This window comes from Anser anser (genome assembly GCF_964211835.1).
Source record: "Anser anser genome assembly, chromosome: 2".
In the NCBI taxonomy this organism is placed as follows: domain Eukaryota; kingdom Metazoa; phylum Chordata; class Aves; order Anseriformes; family Anatidae; genus Anser; species Anser anser.
The window spans coordinates 82,624,039-82,639,003 of record NC_139721.1 but is presented as its reverse complement, the minus strand read 5'-3'; the positions used below and the strand labels follow the sequence as shown (position 1 = coordinate 82,639,003).

General features: G+C 40.2%; 1 protein-coding gene across 8 annotated transcripts in view; it reads left to right on the top strand.

Annotated features, from left to right (window-relative positions):
* LOC310893274 (uncharacterized protein) overlaps window positions 1-14,965 on the top strand; it is a 101,959-nt gene that overhangs the window by 75,009 nt on the left and 11,985 nt on the right. For 3 of the 8 annotated variants that reach the window (XR_014578861.1, XM_083821979.1, XM_083821986.1), the window contains 2 exons: window positions 7,456-7,521; window positions 11,723-12,534. Coding sequence is in view for 6 of the 8 variants with exons in the window: in XM_083821986.1 (XP_083678112.1) it covers window positions 7,456-7,521; window positions 11,723-11,769 (113 nt within the window). In the remaining 2 variants the exon portion in view is untranslated. Of the gene's footprint in view, window positions 1-2,084; window positions 2,737-7,455; window positions 7,522-7,905; window positions 8,084-11,722; window positions 12,535-14,965 lie in introns of those variants that run through there. The other 5 variants (XR_014578860.1, XM_083821989.1, XM_083821987.1 and 2 more) reach the window with 3 other exon arrangements.

Genomic DNA, 14,965 nt, shown 5'->3' with positions numbered 1-14,965 from the left:
TCAAAAGAGTTGGGTTTTTCTGTTCGTTTGTTTTTCACAAATTCCAGGTTGTTTGCCTTTATATGTCCTTCTCCATCTGTCCATATTCTGGACACACCTTTTGCAGCATGAAGAAAACTGTATTCTTATTAATGCATTCTAAAATGGGGAGTTAAAATGGTTTACCATATTATAAAAGATATTCTCATGTAATTCAGAAATGGTACTTCCTGGTTGAAAGGGCTTCTAACTCATATTTATTATTTTTTATTTATTATTATTTATTATTTTGCAATGCAATTATCAACCTGGGTACATGGACATTTTCTTCTTTTTGTTGCTGTTTTGAGATACTAATTTTCTGGAGACTTTCAGAGCTGTGATAATGCTTTTGGTATTTTCTTTCCTTTACTCCAAGCTGTGTGCTTCTGGGAAGATATGTTCTGTAATACATAGATCACTAGGCAAGTTCAGGGTTGGAATATTTCCTTTTCTAAAGAATAAAGGCAAATAGTTAAAATATTCACAAAATAGAAATAGTAATAACAGAATCCAATTAAGATATGTCAAAAGGTCAGTACTAAAAAGTTCAATTTTGACAAGGTTGCTGCACATTTTATTGATGAGACAATATCTAATCTATTTAATAAAATCATTAACTATTTTATTCACATAAATATTCAATCAGAAAGTGAAGTCAAAATGCAGTCGATTTATAAGGATAAAAGAATTATTTCACTTAGATCCTGAAACTCCTGATGAAGGAGTGACAAACCCCATCCAATCAGTGCTGCAGAGAAGCCTGTACCACAGCCCAGCCTGGAGGGCAGTTCACATTGTGGAAGCAGGGACAAATGAAGAATTCAGGACTTTGCCCAGGAATGTGGGGTTGCTGCCAGGAAAGCCAAAGTTCACCTGGCATTTAGATCTGCTGGAAAAACCAGTGGCAACAAAAAGAGCTTCCCCTCCTATGTTTAGTGGTTAAAGACTGAGCATGTTGTTGGCTGGCATGGTTGATTGAGGAACAGCGGCCACAGACCATTACTCAGTGCCTTCTTCAGTCTTCATTTGTGTGGTCTAGTAGCTCCCTTCAAACAAACAAACCAAAAATTCAATACCACATTAACTCTATCTCTAAGCCTCTTGAGTTCTAGGTTAGAAGAACATGAGGCCACATGCTCTAAGTATGTTGAGAAATATCGATCTGGTTTAAGTATGTTTAGAAGTATCAACAGGTTACTTTTGCACTGACAGACTTTTTCCTGGTACCATCAGTCCTCTTGCAGCACCAAGACAATATAAGTACGTCAGCTCTGTATTCTGTCTTCAGGCTGTTCCAACACAAGTGACACAAATGCTGGCAAATCATCAGCATCAATTTTGTACTGAAGATCTAGCAGCAGCAATCATGGCATCATGACCTGATTGTATAGCAGTAAAGAGGGATAAGCAGACTTCTTTGGTGGATGCAGGATTCTATAGAAATTCTGAAAAGAAAAAAAAAAAAAAAAGGTACTGTTCAGATTTCTGACATAACAGTAGCGAATGACAAAATCATGTAAAAATAGTCGGGGCTAATCCTGGCAAATAATTGCTTACTTTATTTGTATTTATACATAGACGTAAAAAAATGAAACAAGTACTGAAAATTAGGAAGTGATTTGTACCTTTTTCATATGATAAACTTGAATTTCTTCTCTGTTTCACTATATACATCTAGGAGTTAAATTTGTCAGCTTTGACTCCTGATTAATGTTTCGTTGTTTCTTTATTTGAAGTCTTTAAAGGAAAATCCTCCTTTATTTTTGGATGTGGAGCTAATGGTAATACTATGAGCACAGTTCCAGTTTAAGGCCTTTCTTTTTCTCTAATTCTCTCAAATGGGAATTTTTAAATTTATCTTCACGTAAGCGATTAAGTTGAGAATCTCTTTTTTGGCCTCTTTTAGGTCTTGTCTGTCATCAGTTTCTATGGAGATTTTTATTTTCCAATCATCTTGCAGCCATAAATAACTTAGCAGAGAACAGTGCTGAAATTGGTTTTCAAGTAGAGATTCAACACTAATGCGAAGTATTAATACTGACCTCATATGCTTACATCAACAGATTGGCACCTTTGACTGTCACACATTCCAGGAAGCTGGGAATTTATTCTACTCTGATAGTGCTAAGGTTGCTGCTAAGGCTGAAGAAGTGAGCTAGGAAGTTGGAGTCACTGTTGCTTTTTGAAATGGAATGGAAAAACTTGTGATGTCTTGGTGTATATTATCATCAGAGCAGTTTACCACAAAAGAGTAGGGAAGTATACGTGAACTCTTTTCTTGAAGTTATTCTGTAATAACAGGGTTTGAGTTTGTGACAGGTGGGGGCTACTTTCACCAAGCTAAATAGATTTCTAGTTTGTACTAAAGTGTTGGTGCTTCAGTTACAGCATGCCTCTTTCAGCAGCTATCTGTCATGATGATCTGTTCCTATTTAAATGATAGAACTGTGACTCTGCATCATCCATTCCATAGTAAGGGGAAAGGACAATAGGGATAGTCATAAAGCAGTAAGGAAGAGGTGCAGCAAGTGGAAACCAGATGCCAAATAGCTACTTCAGAACCACTGTTTCATTTCTCTGTAAGGTTCAAATGGAAGATCTTTGTCAAAGAAAAAAAGTAGAAACATCCACACAAAAATAAAACGGTGATGCTTTGTACTTTCAGCACCCTGCAGAGTTGGAGAGATTTCTTTCAGCTCTCAGTGCTGTTATCCAAAAATGATTGTGATGATTAATAGGACAACTTGAAAATGCAGTTTAGCAGTAGTAACATCAAAAAAAAAAAATAATTACAAAGGAATGGGAAAGCTGCAAAAATATTTACATTTTAAAATGTCAAGATGAAAGATTTTGATGACACTTTGAAATAGCATCACGTAACTTCCCAGAATTTTTAGGGATAAAGCTGTGTTTTAAAAAATTTTTAAGAAAAGATGAAAGCATTCAATAGTTAAAAGGAAAATTTAAGTGAGAAATAGAACGGCAAGGATTCTTTGGCTAATTGACTGGAAAAGAGTAAAGGAAATTTCATGCTTAATAAGCAGATCAGGACTATTTTGTATCCCAGTGGCATTTTAAAACTGATTCCTATATTGCCTATATACTGAGTTTCTTCTTTTGTTTGTCATGTCCTGTTTTCCCCTAATGCTGTACCAGTGTTTCTCTACCATCAGCATCGGTTGCTGTAAGTTGCAGCGTGAGTCCTCACCCTCACTGTAGCCTGGTATAAAGCCTCCTCAGTTCAGGTGGAAACATCAAAGCTTAATATCCAAGAGCAAGACTGCACAGAACACGTGCAAAAACATGTTTTGTTTTTTTTCTCAAAACCTTTTATTGTCAAAACTTTTGTCAGTTTTTCCTGGGAATCACAATGTGAATTTTCTGTGGCATATTTAAAGTTCCAGAATGTAAGGGCCTCTTTGTTGAAGGGGGCAACTTTTCAACAAAGTATGGTTTCTGTTTCTTTTTATTAAAAAAAAACCAAAAAACTATGCACATCACACCAACGTTCTTCACTGAAAAATTATGTTAAGATCTCACTGTACTAGGTTTTCTGAATCCTGAATTAGAGAAAAAGTTGACATCAGTTAACAGTTTGTGTAAGGTAGCACAAATATGATATTATGAATCTTTGAAAATTCTTAGATTTAATAAATTAATGCATGCTTTAGGACAAATTTAATATGAACTTGTCAGTGACACAAAATTGTGACCATGTTCATCAGTTCAAGTAGCTGCATTTTTACTGCATTTTCCAGTATTATTAAAGCATCAGTTAGAACCAGCAGATGCTGTGCATATTTTTTCCTCTGTCACATATTCTGCTGTACGCTCACTCTTCTAGTAACATTTTACACTGGCTTTGTAAAGGTAGAAACAACTTATAAAGACACAAGCAGAACTGTTGGAGAAGTACATTTGTTTGTATGTGTAGCATTTGATGTAAATTATTCATGTGAAGGTTAATCTTTGTTTTCAAAGTAATTTGAAATGCATGTTATAATTGCCTTGTGTATTTGATTAAAGCCAGCAATTGAATAGGATGCTATAGAAAAATAATGAAATCATAGAACTTAGAACAACCCATTAAATTTCATCAATTTTACTGAATGTACTGATGCTGCTTACTTTTTTTTTTTTTTTTCTGTTTTAAGGAGAATAGAATCAGAGCACAATGTGTTATCTGCTGCAGATAAAACTAAAAAAATAGAAAGTCTGAAGTAACTCTCCTTTATGTAGTGCCAGACAGGAAAAATGGATCCTCTCCAAGAAATACTACAGAAGTTAGCAAGCTGTATATCAGATGTTGGTTAGCATATTCAGTACTCATCGCCAAAAGAAAAACTTAAGTAAAAGGACAGTAGTATTTCTCATTATTCAGTAAGCAAACAAAGGAACAAACAAGCTATTCAACATATGCACATAGTGTTGTGTAGAGACATCTGGGTTGTATTTGGATATGTAATTGAATAAAGATTTCAAATGTGGAAAAGATTCTTCTTTATTGCTCATTACAATGAAGTAGATACGGTCACACTTTTCACAATTTACTTAACAATTCCATTCGGTTTTGCTTGTTTGTTTGTTTGTTTTCTATAAGGAGTGTATATATAAACTTCTGTCAATTGCAATCCCAAGAATATGGGGAACAAATACCATCATGTGAGTAGTTTATTACAAGCATTAGTGTTTGCATTTCTTGATTCTCATTTGAAAAGCATTGTACACTACATAGCTTACTGAATATGAAGACCCTTTTTTGAATATACGATGTGATAATGACAGATGGAAGGTCTCAGTACATTGGTTTGGTTAAGAGATAATGTGAAATACATTGGGTTGTGAGCAGCATTTAACTTTAAGATGTCAGCCTTTCCACTTCAGGTGATTAGTCTTGTGTGAGATGTGGTGAACAACTAGATCGTATTGCACATGCCACCAAACCAGACAATTTAAGCAAATGCATTTGACTTCGAATCTGCAGCAGGTTAAAAAAGATTCTCGTGGTCAGTTTCTGTGTTTTACTGGGGGTGTCCTTTAGATGTGGCAACACCGATTATTGCAAATCCATTGCATGTAGGCTGAGTTCAATAATTTGCCATAGGGATGTGTTTAACATAATCTTTCCTGTCTTGCTCTTGATAAGAGAGAGTATCTTACATTTCTGCATGCATATCCCCAGATCAGAACATACAAGTTTTGCTTCTGTTCAGACAGAAAAGAAGAAATACTAGTTTGGAAATTCAGTCCACTGTATCTTGGTTCTATCAAGGGCTGACATCATGTCCTAGTAAAAGATCACTCAGGTTTTTAGTGGCCTACAGAAAGTCCAACAAACCAATTGCACCAGAGCATCACACACTTCATATTCTGTTTTTTATGCTGAATCTGCCTGCAAGAAGGTCCCAAATCTTGACAGCCGTCCGAAGCACTGCCATCAGCCAGTGAGTACAGAAGTACTGTGTCATTGGAAGCTAAACCAAAGGACAGTGAGGTTGATGCTTAGTTAAGTGTTTTTTTTCTTTTTTTTTTGTGGAGGTGTTGTATAGTCACAATATTCTTGCTATGTAGAAGTTTAGCTAGCATAGCTCCAGTGGTCCTGGCAGTAAACTGGAATTGACTGAGTTCCACCCCAGTGTCTTACAACAACCTGTCCTGTTGGTCTGCTGGAGATCACTTAGTCTCGCTGTTTCCCTCCTCTTTGTTTATCTTCTTATACTACAGGCTTTTATCTTAATGCTTGTTTGTACAGTTCTTAAGTTAATATGATCTTGATCTTAATAGGACTTCTTATGTGCCCCTGTAAAAAGCATATAGCAATTGACAGAGCATTACAATATTAATCTGAAAAGGTGTCCTAAGAATTCACCAACTCAATACCAAGCACACAATACCAAGCTTTAAACTTAAGTGAGACTAAAAATATATTTTATCTGAAGTGTTATTTTAGATGGCTGGTGCAAAATTCTTCTGTTTGATCACAGTAATTAATGTTACAAATGATTTGGTAAGCTAAACAGCTTTTGCATTGTAGCATTCAGGGGAAGTGAATACCACAGTAAACTTATAGAAAACACTCATTTTCAGTGCTATTTTATGCCACTGAGCAAAGGAAAAACAAAAAATAAGAGTCCAGAATAAGGTGTTTATTAACAGCTATATAGGGAAAACATCCTTTCTCACTAAATGCTTGAAAAAATATAAAAATTGTCAGAAAATATTCAGTACTGTCATTTTCATCCACTGCTAGCACATGCATTTGCTAGTTTAGGAAAGAAGCCAAGCTTACTTAGTTTTGTCTAAAATACTGCCTGCTTTTATATATCCATTAAGTGCAATGTGGAGAAGGGAGCAAAGAAACAATGAGAGAGTTGCTTTAATCACCAGAATGTTTTCTTCAGCTAGAACGTACCAGAAGTGCTTTTTCTATTCTGCAACTGCAATTTCCATTTACAAATGTGCTTCACTAAATGCACATTGTGGACCAAATTCTCTTCTTTCAGTGAACACATCTGTTACGCCCGTGAAACCTCATGATCACAATGTTAAGAAATGCTTGGCTCATCTTTTACCTGGAAACCCATAGTGGATATGCTTCCCACGGTACTCCCCTTCTCCCACCTAAGTTCTTGTCTTCCAATATACCACATCAGGGGATCACTTGGAGTATGGCTACTGTATAAACTAGTATTTGTGTATTTTTTAAAAACAGAATTAATAATTTTATGCATATGCATTCGTCAGGTATATTTGAAATAGTGATTCTGGAAGTTTTCATATTTAGTGCTATCTTAAAAATGATAATTTAAGAAGGTTACATGCATTTTCTGGCAAATGAAGTCACAACAATATATGAATGGCAGACGTTAATATCTAGCTGGGAAGTGAAAGACTTAGCATATTACAGATTACAAGATAAAGAAGAGAATTCCTTTCTTAGCAGTAGAGGGCTATCTCAACCATGTCATTATGAGGGTTACCTAACCCACGGGTGCCTAAAGGTCGTGGCTGTGGGTTGCAAGATCCCATAATACACAAGGACATGGAGGTTTGGTTTCTGTGAATTTCTTTATTACAACTTACTACAAAATTACTGCTAGTAAAATAAATATATATACCACATGTTAAAAGTAAAACAAGTACATATTATAAGTTCCTATAGATTTCCCACTGGGAAAGCAAGTGTGAATTTCATTTGAACTTAAATGTTGCACCTATATATAGTGTGAGGTATTACCAGTACCACGCTCACCAAACCGCTACCAGGAGTGGGGCTAATCAGTGATGGAAAAGTCTTTCTTCACTAATCATCTGTTGCCAAGTCTAGAGTCAGCTAGGTTTCCTTGTAAGGTTCTGCTGTATCTGGGAGATCTCATGCAGAGAAGCTCATTTTGTGTAGACAGAGAGTAACTTTTTATACTTTTTTTGGTGTAGATACCTACGTGGACATAGGACATCAGTTCTGGGAACAGCTGTTTGTGACTCCTGTTTTCCTGGAAGGTCAGTTCATTTTCATGGTTTCTTTGCTAACTACACCTCATCAAATAAGTTTTGGCTGAGTTTATCAGGGGTGGCTGGAGGCTCCCAGCTAATTGGTATCCCTCTTTGTTGGTATGTTTACTGGGTTGCCTTGGAGCTGGCTCAAGTCAAGGGCTCAAAGGAAGTCAAGGGCATTCAAAAAATATCTACATTTGAAATGGCACGTTTTCATAAATGTTCTGTCAGGAAGCATTAGCTGTTCTCCCTGATCCTTACATTTGGGATCCTTAGACACCTACCTGGTGCCCTAGATCTTTTCATTACAAGATTAGAGTGTGTCAAGGAGGTCCTTATGGATGTGTGTTTTACTAATATTTTTTTCCCTCTTACTATTATATTGCACAGTCAGTGAATCAGAATGCAGGTGGAAGAACTGGAACTTACCTTATGCTATATAATATGTATTTTTTCATATTTTGTTATGCAAAACAGACTGATATTTTAAACATGCTTGCTATTTTCCATATCAGGAGTGGAATGAATGTATATCTTCAGTTCACATAGTATTGTGTAATCTTCAGCAGCAATCATAAAGAAAATAATTTGAGATTTACGCTGAATATTTGACAATGTGCAGTTCTTATATTTGTATGTTTTCAACGTAAAGCAGTAGAAATATCAGCATGTAAACATCTGTCCCATTAGATTTTAAGTTAACAAAGTTAAGGTGAGGGCATTTAATTTTGATTTGCATTAGATCTCAGTGAAGGCAAAAATTCGACTTACTGCTATATTTGTCCTTTATATTTAGTTGAAAACGTAAAAATAGGGAGTGGAAGATGGTTTGATGTACAGTCTTCCTTAAATAACTGCCACAGAATTATTCATAATCATGTATATAGTAGTTTTTAAGCGGTATTTTTTCTTATGTTTGTTGACTTTTGGAGTGCAGCTTAACGCATTTGTACTCAGAGAGGCTCCCAGCTGAATATTTGATGGCTGTGCTAGCTAATACAGCCAGCAATTCAAAGTGATGGCCTTTAGATTACTTTATTTGGGGAACAGGAGAAGGGGGAATGTGTTTTCTTTAATTGCATATTTTGAATTCATAGGACATAACACATTCTTCTGTGAGGAATGTCAAACAGAAGTAGTTATTTGCTTAATTATGCTCCGAGGCCCTACATTTGTGCTCTTGGATAGCTTTATAGAAAGCTCCTGCCTTCTGGCTTCTGGAGTTCTTGGTATGGAGAGCAAATATGAACATTGCTATGTCCTGTGCTACCTCGGTGGCTGCCATTTTTGTCTCATTGCTCTGTAAACCTAACTCTCTATGGTGGGAGGCTAACGTTGATAGTGTGCACAAAGATCATGATACAGATTTTAAAACACAGTTTTGCGTATTTATTTATTGTGGTGGTTTTACTCAGGTGGCCAGCTGAGTTCCACCACAACTGCTCTCTCACTCCCCCTCATCATAGGGAAGAGGGAGAAAGTACAACGCAAAGGACTCAAGTGTTGAGATAGGGACAGGGAGATCGCTCAATAATCATCATGACGGGCAAAACAGACTCAGAGTAGGAAGATTAGTAAAATTTGTTGCCTATTACTAACAAACTAGAGAAGTGAGAAACAGAGGAAAGAAACCAAAAACACCTTCCCCCCATCCACCCTCTTCTACCTTCTCCTCCCCCTGAGCGGCGCAGGGGAACGGGGAATGGGGGCTGCGTTCAGTCCCTAATGCTTCATCTCAGCCTCTCCTTCATGGTCACTCTCTGCCCCTGCTCCCCGTGGGGTCCCTCCCACGGGATGCCGTCCTTCCCGAACTGAGCCTGCGGGGGCTGCCCACAGGCAGCAGCTCTTCAGGAACTGCTCCCACATAGCTCTGTATCACAGGGTCCATCTGTCAGGAGCAAACTGCTCCAGCATGTGTCCGCCATGGGCGGCAGCTCCCCCCAGGCCCCCTGCTCCTGCGTGGGCTCCTCTCCACGGGCTGCAGCTCCGGCCCGGGGCCTGCTCCTGCAGGGGCTCTCCATGGGCCGCAGCCTCCTCCAGGCCACATCCACCTGCCCCACCGGGGGCTCCTCCATGGGCTGCAGCGTGGAGATCTGCTCCATGTGGGACCCATGGGCTGCAGGGGGACAGCCTGCTCCACCAGGGGCCTCTCCACAGGCCGCAGGGGAACTGCTTCTGCCTGCCCGGAGCACCTCCTGCTCTCCTGCTGCACTGACCTTGGGGTCTGCAGGGATGGTTCTTACTCCTCTCTCCCAGCTGCTGTTGTGCTGCAGTTTTTTCCCTTTCTTAAATCTGCTCTCACAGAGGCACAAACAACGTCATCTATTGGCTCAGCTCTGGGCAGCAGTGGGTCCCTTTGGAGCCAGCTGAAAATGGCCCTTATCTAATATGGGGCAGCTTCTGGATTCTTCTCACAGAGGCCACCCCTGCAGCCCCACACTACCAAAACCTTGCCACGTAAATACACAACATTTATTTGGCTGTCAGGTCTGAAAATTTTTCAACCTTTTTTCTACAGCAATGAGAGCTAGACAATCCACTTACATTAAAAGTTATGCAGAAAGAACTCCGTATCTACTACCAAAATCTAGATTTTATTTTAGAAACTCAAACTTTATAAATGACCTCTTCCTAAGTGCATTCACTGCATGTGGTTGTAGCACCGAGGGGTTAACTGGAGATGCTTCACAAGCCTGACAGGGCAATCACAATTCAGTGTGGAGAATGTGATGAGCTATTCAGTCTGATGGCTGTGTCTGATCGAAGGAAGAGACGCATGTGCACCTTGAGGGATGCCAGAACACTCCCAGGGGTTTTATCACTGCATACTTGGTGTTGGGCAGGGAACAAAAAGCCTAAAGGCAGACTGCCTGTTGTCCAGGGATGTTCATAAATAGGCTAATTGTTTGCCATAAGCCAAAAGGAGAAACACACATGAATACTCCTATACCACACCTCAACCTAACATGGATGTTTGTGACTCTGTTTGATCCACCAATAAATTGCTGACTGATATCAGTTAGCAATGTTTAGCAACACTGATGCAACATTCTCTTCTATCCTGGGATGGAGGACAACCTCCCCAAAATAACTGTATTGTATATTATTGGATAATTGTATTGCTAACTTTGTAAATTTGGTGTTTTTTTTTTTTCTTCACCCCCTTTTTTTTCTTTTCCTTTTTTCTCTTTTTTTTTTTTTTTTTTTGAGTAGGCAGAGGGAGACTTTCCATGTTCCCCTATCTGGTATTATTACTGATATTTTTATCACCTCCTAACCTCTTTTCTCATACGTTTTAGAAGAGTGTGAAGGTTGCATCAGATGCATAGCAAAGCTATTTTGTTTGCTTTTTTGTTTTCCACTGCATATAGGATTAATATAATCGGGACTGGGCAAATATAGTTTAGGTTTCACTTCTTTACCTATGTGATACTTTTGAGTAGGCTTCGCCTTGTGACAAGAACAGAGAATGATGGTGCCAGCACTGAGTCACTTCCCAAATATGTTTGTCTTTGAGCTCTGAAGTTTGGGCAAATGTTACTGCACCATATCAGCCTTGTTCTTTGCTTTCTGACATCTTCTTCTATTTTGCGTGTCTGAGAGACAAGCAGGTGTCTGAGAGAAGCCTGTCAAAAAGCAAAGACTCCTCAGTATCTATGACAAGATAGCAGTGGCACCACACTGGCCACAAACACAGTGATGTTTTCGCTGCTTCTGCCCTGTTCAGTTGTCTTGTTGTATCCTTGGGTCCTGTCCTGCTTTTAGCTAAGTGGTGCGAAGGGGCAGCCAAAGAAGGAGGACTTGGAACAAATCAGGGAGCTTGATAAAAGCATGCAGGAAGAGACAAGGGTTGTTATCCTTGCAAAATGGCAAAAGATTTTGGCTAAGATGAGTGGTAAAATAAACTCAGAATTTTGACCCCAGATTATCAGGCTTCTCAAATCCCATCTCACACGCAGGCAGGAGGGATGCTAATGTGCACATGGTTTCTGAGCAGCCAAGTTTGCTCAGAATCAGATGTTCAGTACTGCTTGCCCAGAGATAGCACTCAAGGTGTTAAGAGGAGCTAAGATGCTCAGGATGATGGTTTGAGCCACTGCAATGAGGGCAGAAGACTTTTTTCTTGTTAAAGGGAGGGAGCCAGGAGACTAAGATATTCTTTAACAACTGTTTCCTCAGAGAATCCCCTGCTGGGTTCCCTTTCCAGGGCTTTCACCAGATATGCTGCATTTCAAGAGTGCCTTCAGGCTCTGACAGATGTGCCTGGCCGACCTGCGGTGGCGTCCCCCTGGTGCCTGCTGGGGCAGGGGTGGGAAGGAGCTGGCAGAGGGCAAGCAGAGCAGTCTGGCCACGCATCTCCTGCTGCCGCTCTGGCTTTTCAGGGTGGTAGGAGCAGCTAGTGGAGGGGAAGCCACGAGGCATATGACTGCCTCTGGTTGTTTCCCTCTCTTTTTGCTCTCCTCAGTGCCTGGAGTCAGAAACTCAAATGGGAATGTTTTTCTGTTTTAAGAAGTACATGTATGTTTGTTTTCTGTGCTCTTCTGCTGTCTGCAGCTGGGCTTCTGGCACGTATGTAAAGATAGCATAAATCTAAGAGCTGATCACATGTAATGATTATTATCCGGTGCCACTTCTGAGGTATCCTGGAAGCATATCCCATCACACAGTCATCTTTTTCCTGTGCTTCAGTGTTATTAGCAGAGATAGCCCATGTTATCTAGGTTACATGTATCAAAACATACCAAGTTAAAACTAGGCTTTTAAACTAGTTTTAGCAGAACCAATTTTACATTCCCTGTAACTGGCTTCTTTTATACCACGTGTCTTACCACATGTAAGCCATGTGTCTTACTGACAGTGACACGATGAAATGCATGTAACCTTTTTTTCAACAATGTCAACAGATAAATGATTAAGGTAAATACAGCCAAGCTGTTACATGAAGATTTTCATGACAACTGCATTTCTTGTACTTTGTATCAATAAAAACTAGTATTCATAACTTAGTCTATTAAAAATGTACACCATACAGCTTTGCATGAATGAAATTTTAATTGCTACATCTCAGCGTATCAGAACTACTTACACAGAAAGATAAGGATATGAGTTGGCAGATGTGTCCATGAATGTTTAGCAATTTGTGTTGAATGTCTGAATCTTATTGTTTAATGACTTAAGGCCTTATTCGGCTGGGATACACACAGCGTGTAACACATATTTGCATAATTGAACACAATAATGGTAGAACACCACTATGTAGGTTACATAAACCCCTGTAGTGGGTTTACGTGGCAAGGTTTTGGTAGAAGGGGTCCATAGGGGTGGCTTCTGTGAGAAGGATCTAGAAGCTGCCCCATGTTTGGTAAGGACCCCACTGCTGACTAGAGCTGAGCCAGTAAGTGATGTTGTTTTGCGCCTCTGTGAGAGCATATTTAAGACAGGGGAAAAAACAAACAAAAAAACAAACAAACAAACAAAAAATACGCTGCACCACAAAGCAGTTGGGAGAGTGAGAGGAGTGAGGAACAGCCTTGCAGGCACCAAGGTCAGTGAAGAAGGAGGGGGAGAGGTGCTCCAGGCACCGGAGCAGAAATCCCCTGCGGCCTGTGGTGAGGACCATGGTGAAGCAGGCTGTCCCCCTGCAGCCCATGGAGTACCACGGTGGAGCAGGGTTCCACCCTGCAGCCTGTGGGGGAGACCACGGTGGAGCAGGTGGACTTGCACCGACGGAGGCTGCAGCCTGTGGAAGACCCCTGCCGGAGCAGATTCCAGGCCGGAGCTGTAGCCCGTGGAGAGGAGCCCACGCAGGAGCAGGTGACCTGGCAGGAGCTGCTGCCCGTGGGGGATCCAGGTTGGAGCAGTTTGCTCTTGAGGGATGGACCCCGTGGTACGGACCCATATCTGGAGCAGTTCTTGAAGAGCTGCTGCCTGTGGGCAGCCCATGCCAGATCAGTTCGGCAAGGACTGCATCCCGTGGGAGGGACCCCACAGCACAGGGGACAAGAGCGACCGAGAAGGAGCGGCGGCGAAGAAGCGCTATAGACTGACCATAACCCCTATTCCCCCATTCCCCTGCGCTGCTCGGGGGGAGGAGGTGGAAGAGGGTGGACGGGGGGGAAAGTGCTTTTGGTTTCTTTCCTTTGTTTCTCACTTCTCTAGCTTCTTAGTAATAGGCAATAAATCTTCCTATCTCCCTATGCTGAGTCTGTTTTGCCCGTCACAATAATTACTGTGCGATCTCCTCGTCCTTATCTCAACCCTTGAGCCCTTTTCATCGTATTTTCTCCCCGTTCCTCTTTGAGGAGGGGGAGTGAGAGAGTGGTTGTGGTGGAACTCGGCTGCCCACCCGAGTAAAACCACCACAACCCCAAATACTCTCTCAACAGAATTTATTTTTATTATTCGAAAACTCCATTAGAACCTGAGGGTGCAAGTCCAGTGGAGCAAAGGGAGATTTTAGGTATTCTGTGGAAATTTCAGATGGCTAAAGTTGTACTTGTTTATCGCTATACTATTTAGAAATACTGCAAAATGTCAGATGAGCCAGGTATTACTCAGTTTTTCAATCTTTTTATTGGGAGACATCACTCAAATTAGCCAACCTTCTGTGCCCAAGTGTCTAGTGACATTTTTCAGAGGCTATTTTGGAACACAGATATTTTCTTCATTTAAAAGAAGCTAACCTCATCAGCAGAAAGTCAGTGAAGATTTATCTGTACTGTCTGGATTCCCAAATGTATTGGAAGTCTTTGACTCTGCTTATGCCAATGACATCTACTGGAGATAATGAAAGAATCTATGGGAATAGATTGAGCATGAAGAAGATGAATATACTATTGCCACAATATTACGACAAATTTCTGATTTACAGATGCTAGTTCAAATGACAATACATGTAATATTGTTTTTTCCTGGAAATCAATTATCTCTTGAAACTCTGATCACGAGTTGGGGCTGTTCAGAAGGTGACAGAAATGTATTTTATGGGTCAGGTCATGGGAAAATAAAATGGAGTCCATATTTTAAAATATGAATACTCTAAACAAAACACAGAGGAAATCTGTTTAGTAATGGTGACTCAAGCCTTATTGGTGGCATCTCAGATCCTGGCACCACTCTGTGGACATCTGTTCCTCACTGCCTGTCCTCAAAATGACAACTTGAAATGTCTTTGTGGAGCTGGAAGTTCCTGTCAGGTATGGCTTCACACAAAGTGTTTCTGTGATGCTGTTTTGATACAGCTGTATCCAGCTTGGTGGACGTAAGTGGTATAAGAGATCTCTGGGCTTTTTGTAAAGCATTATTCTGTTGGAAATCCGATTCCGCACCGTCACATTTTGCCCTGGCCAGGTTAGCCCTGCTTGAAGAATTGAAGTCTGCTGGCAGGGTGCAGCTCTAAGCAGATGTAGCAGATCAAAGAATATGGCTCAAAGCATCATTTTTCTGTGTC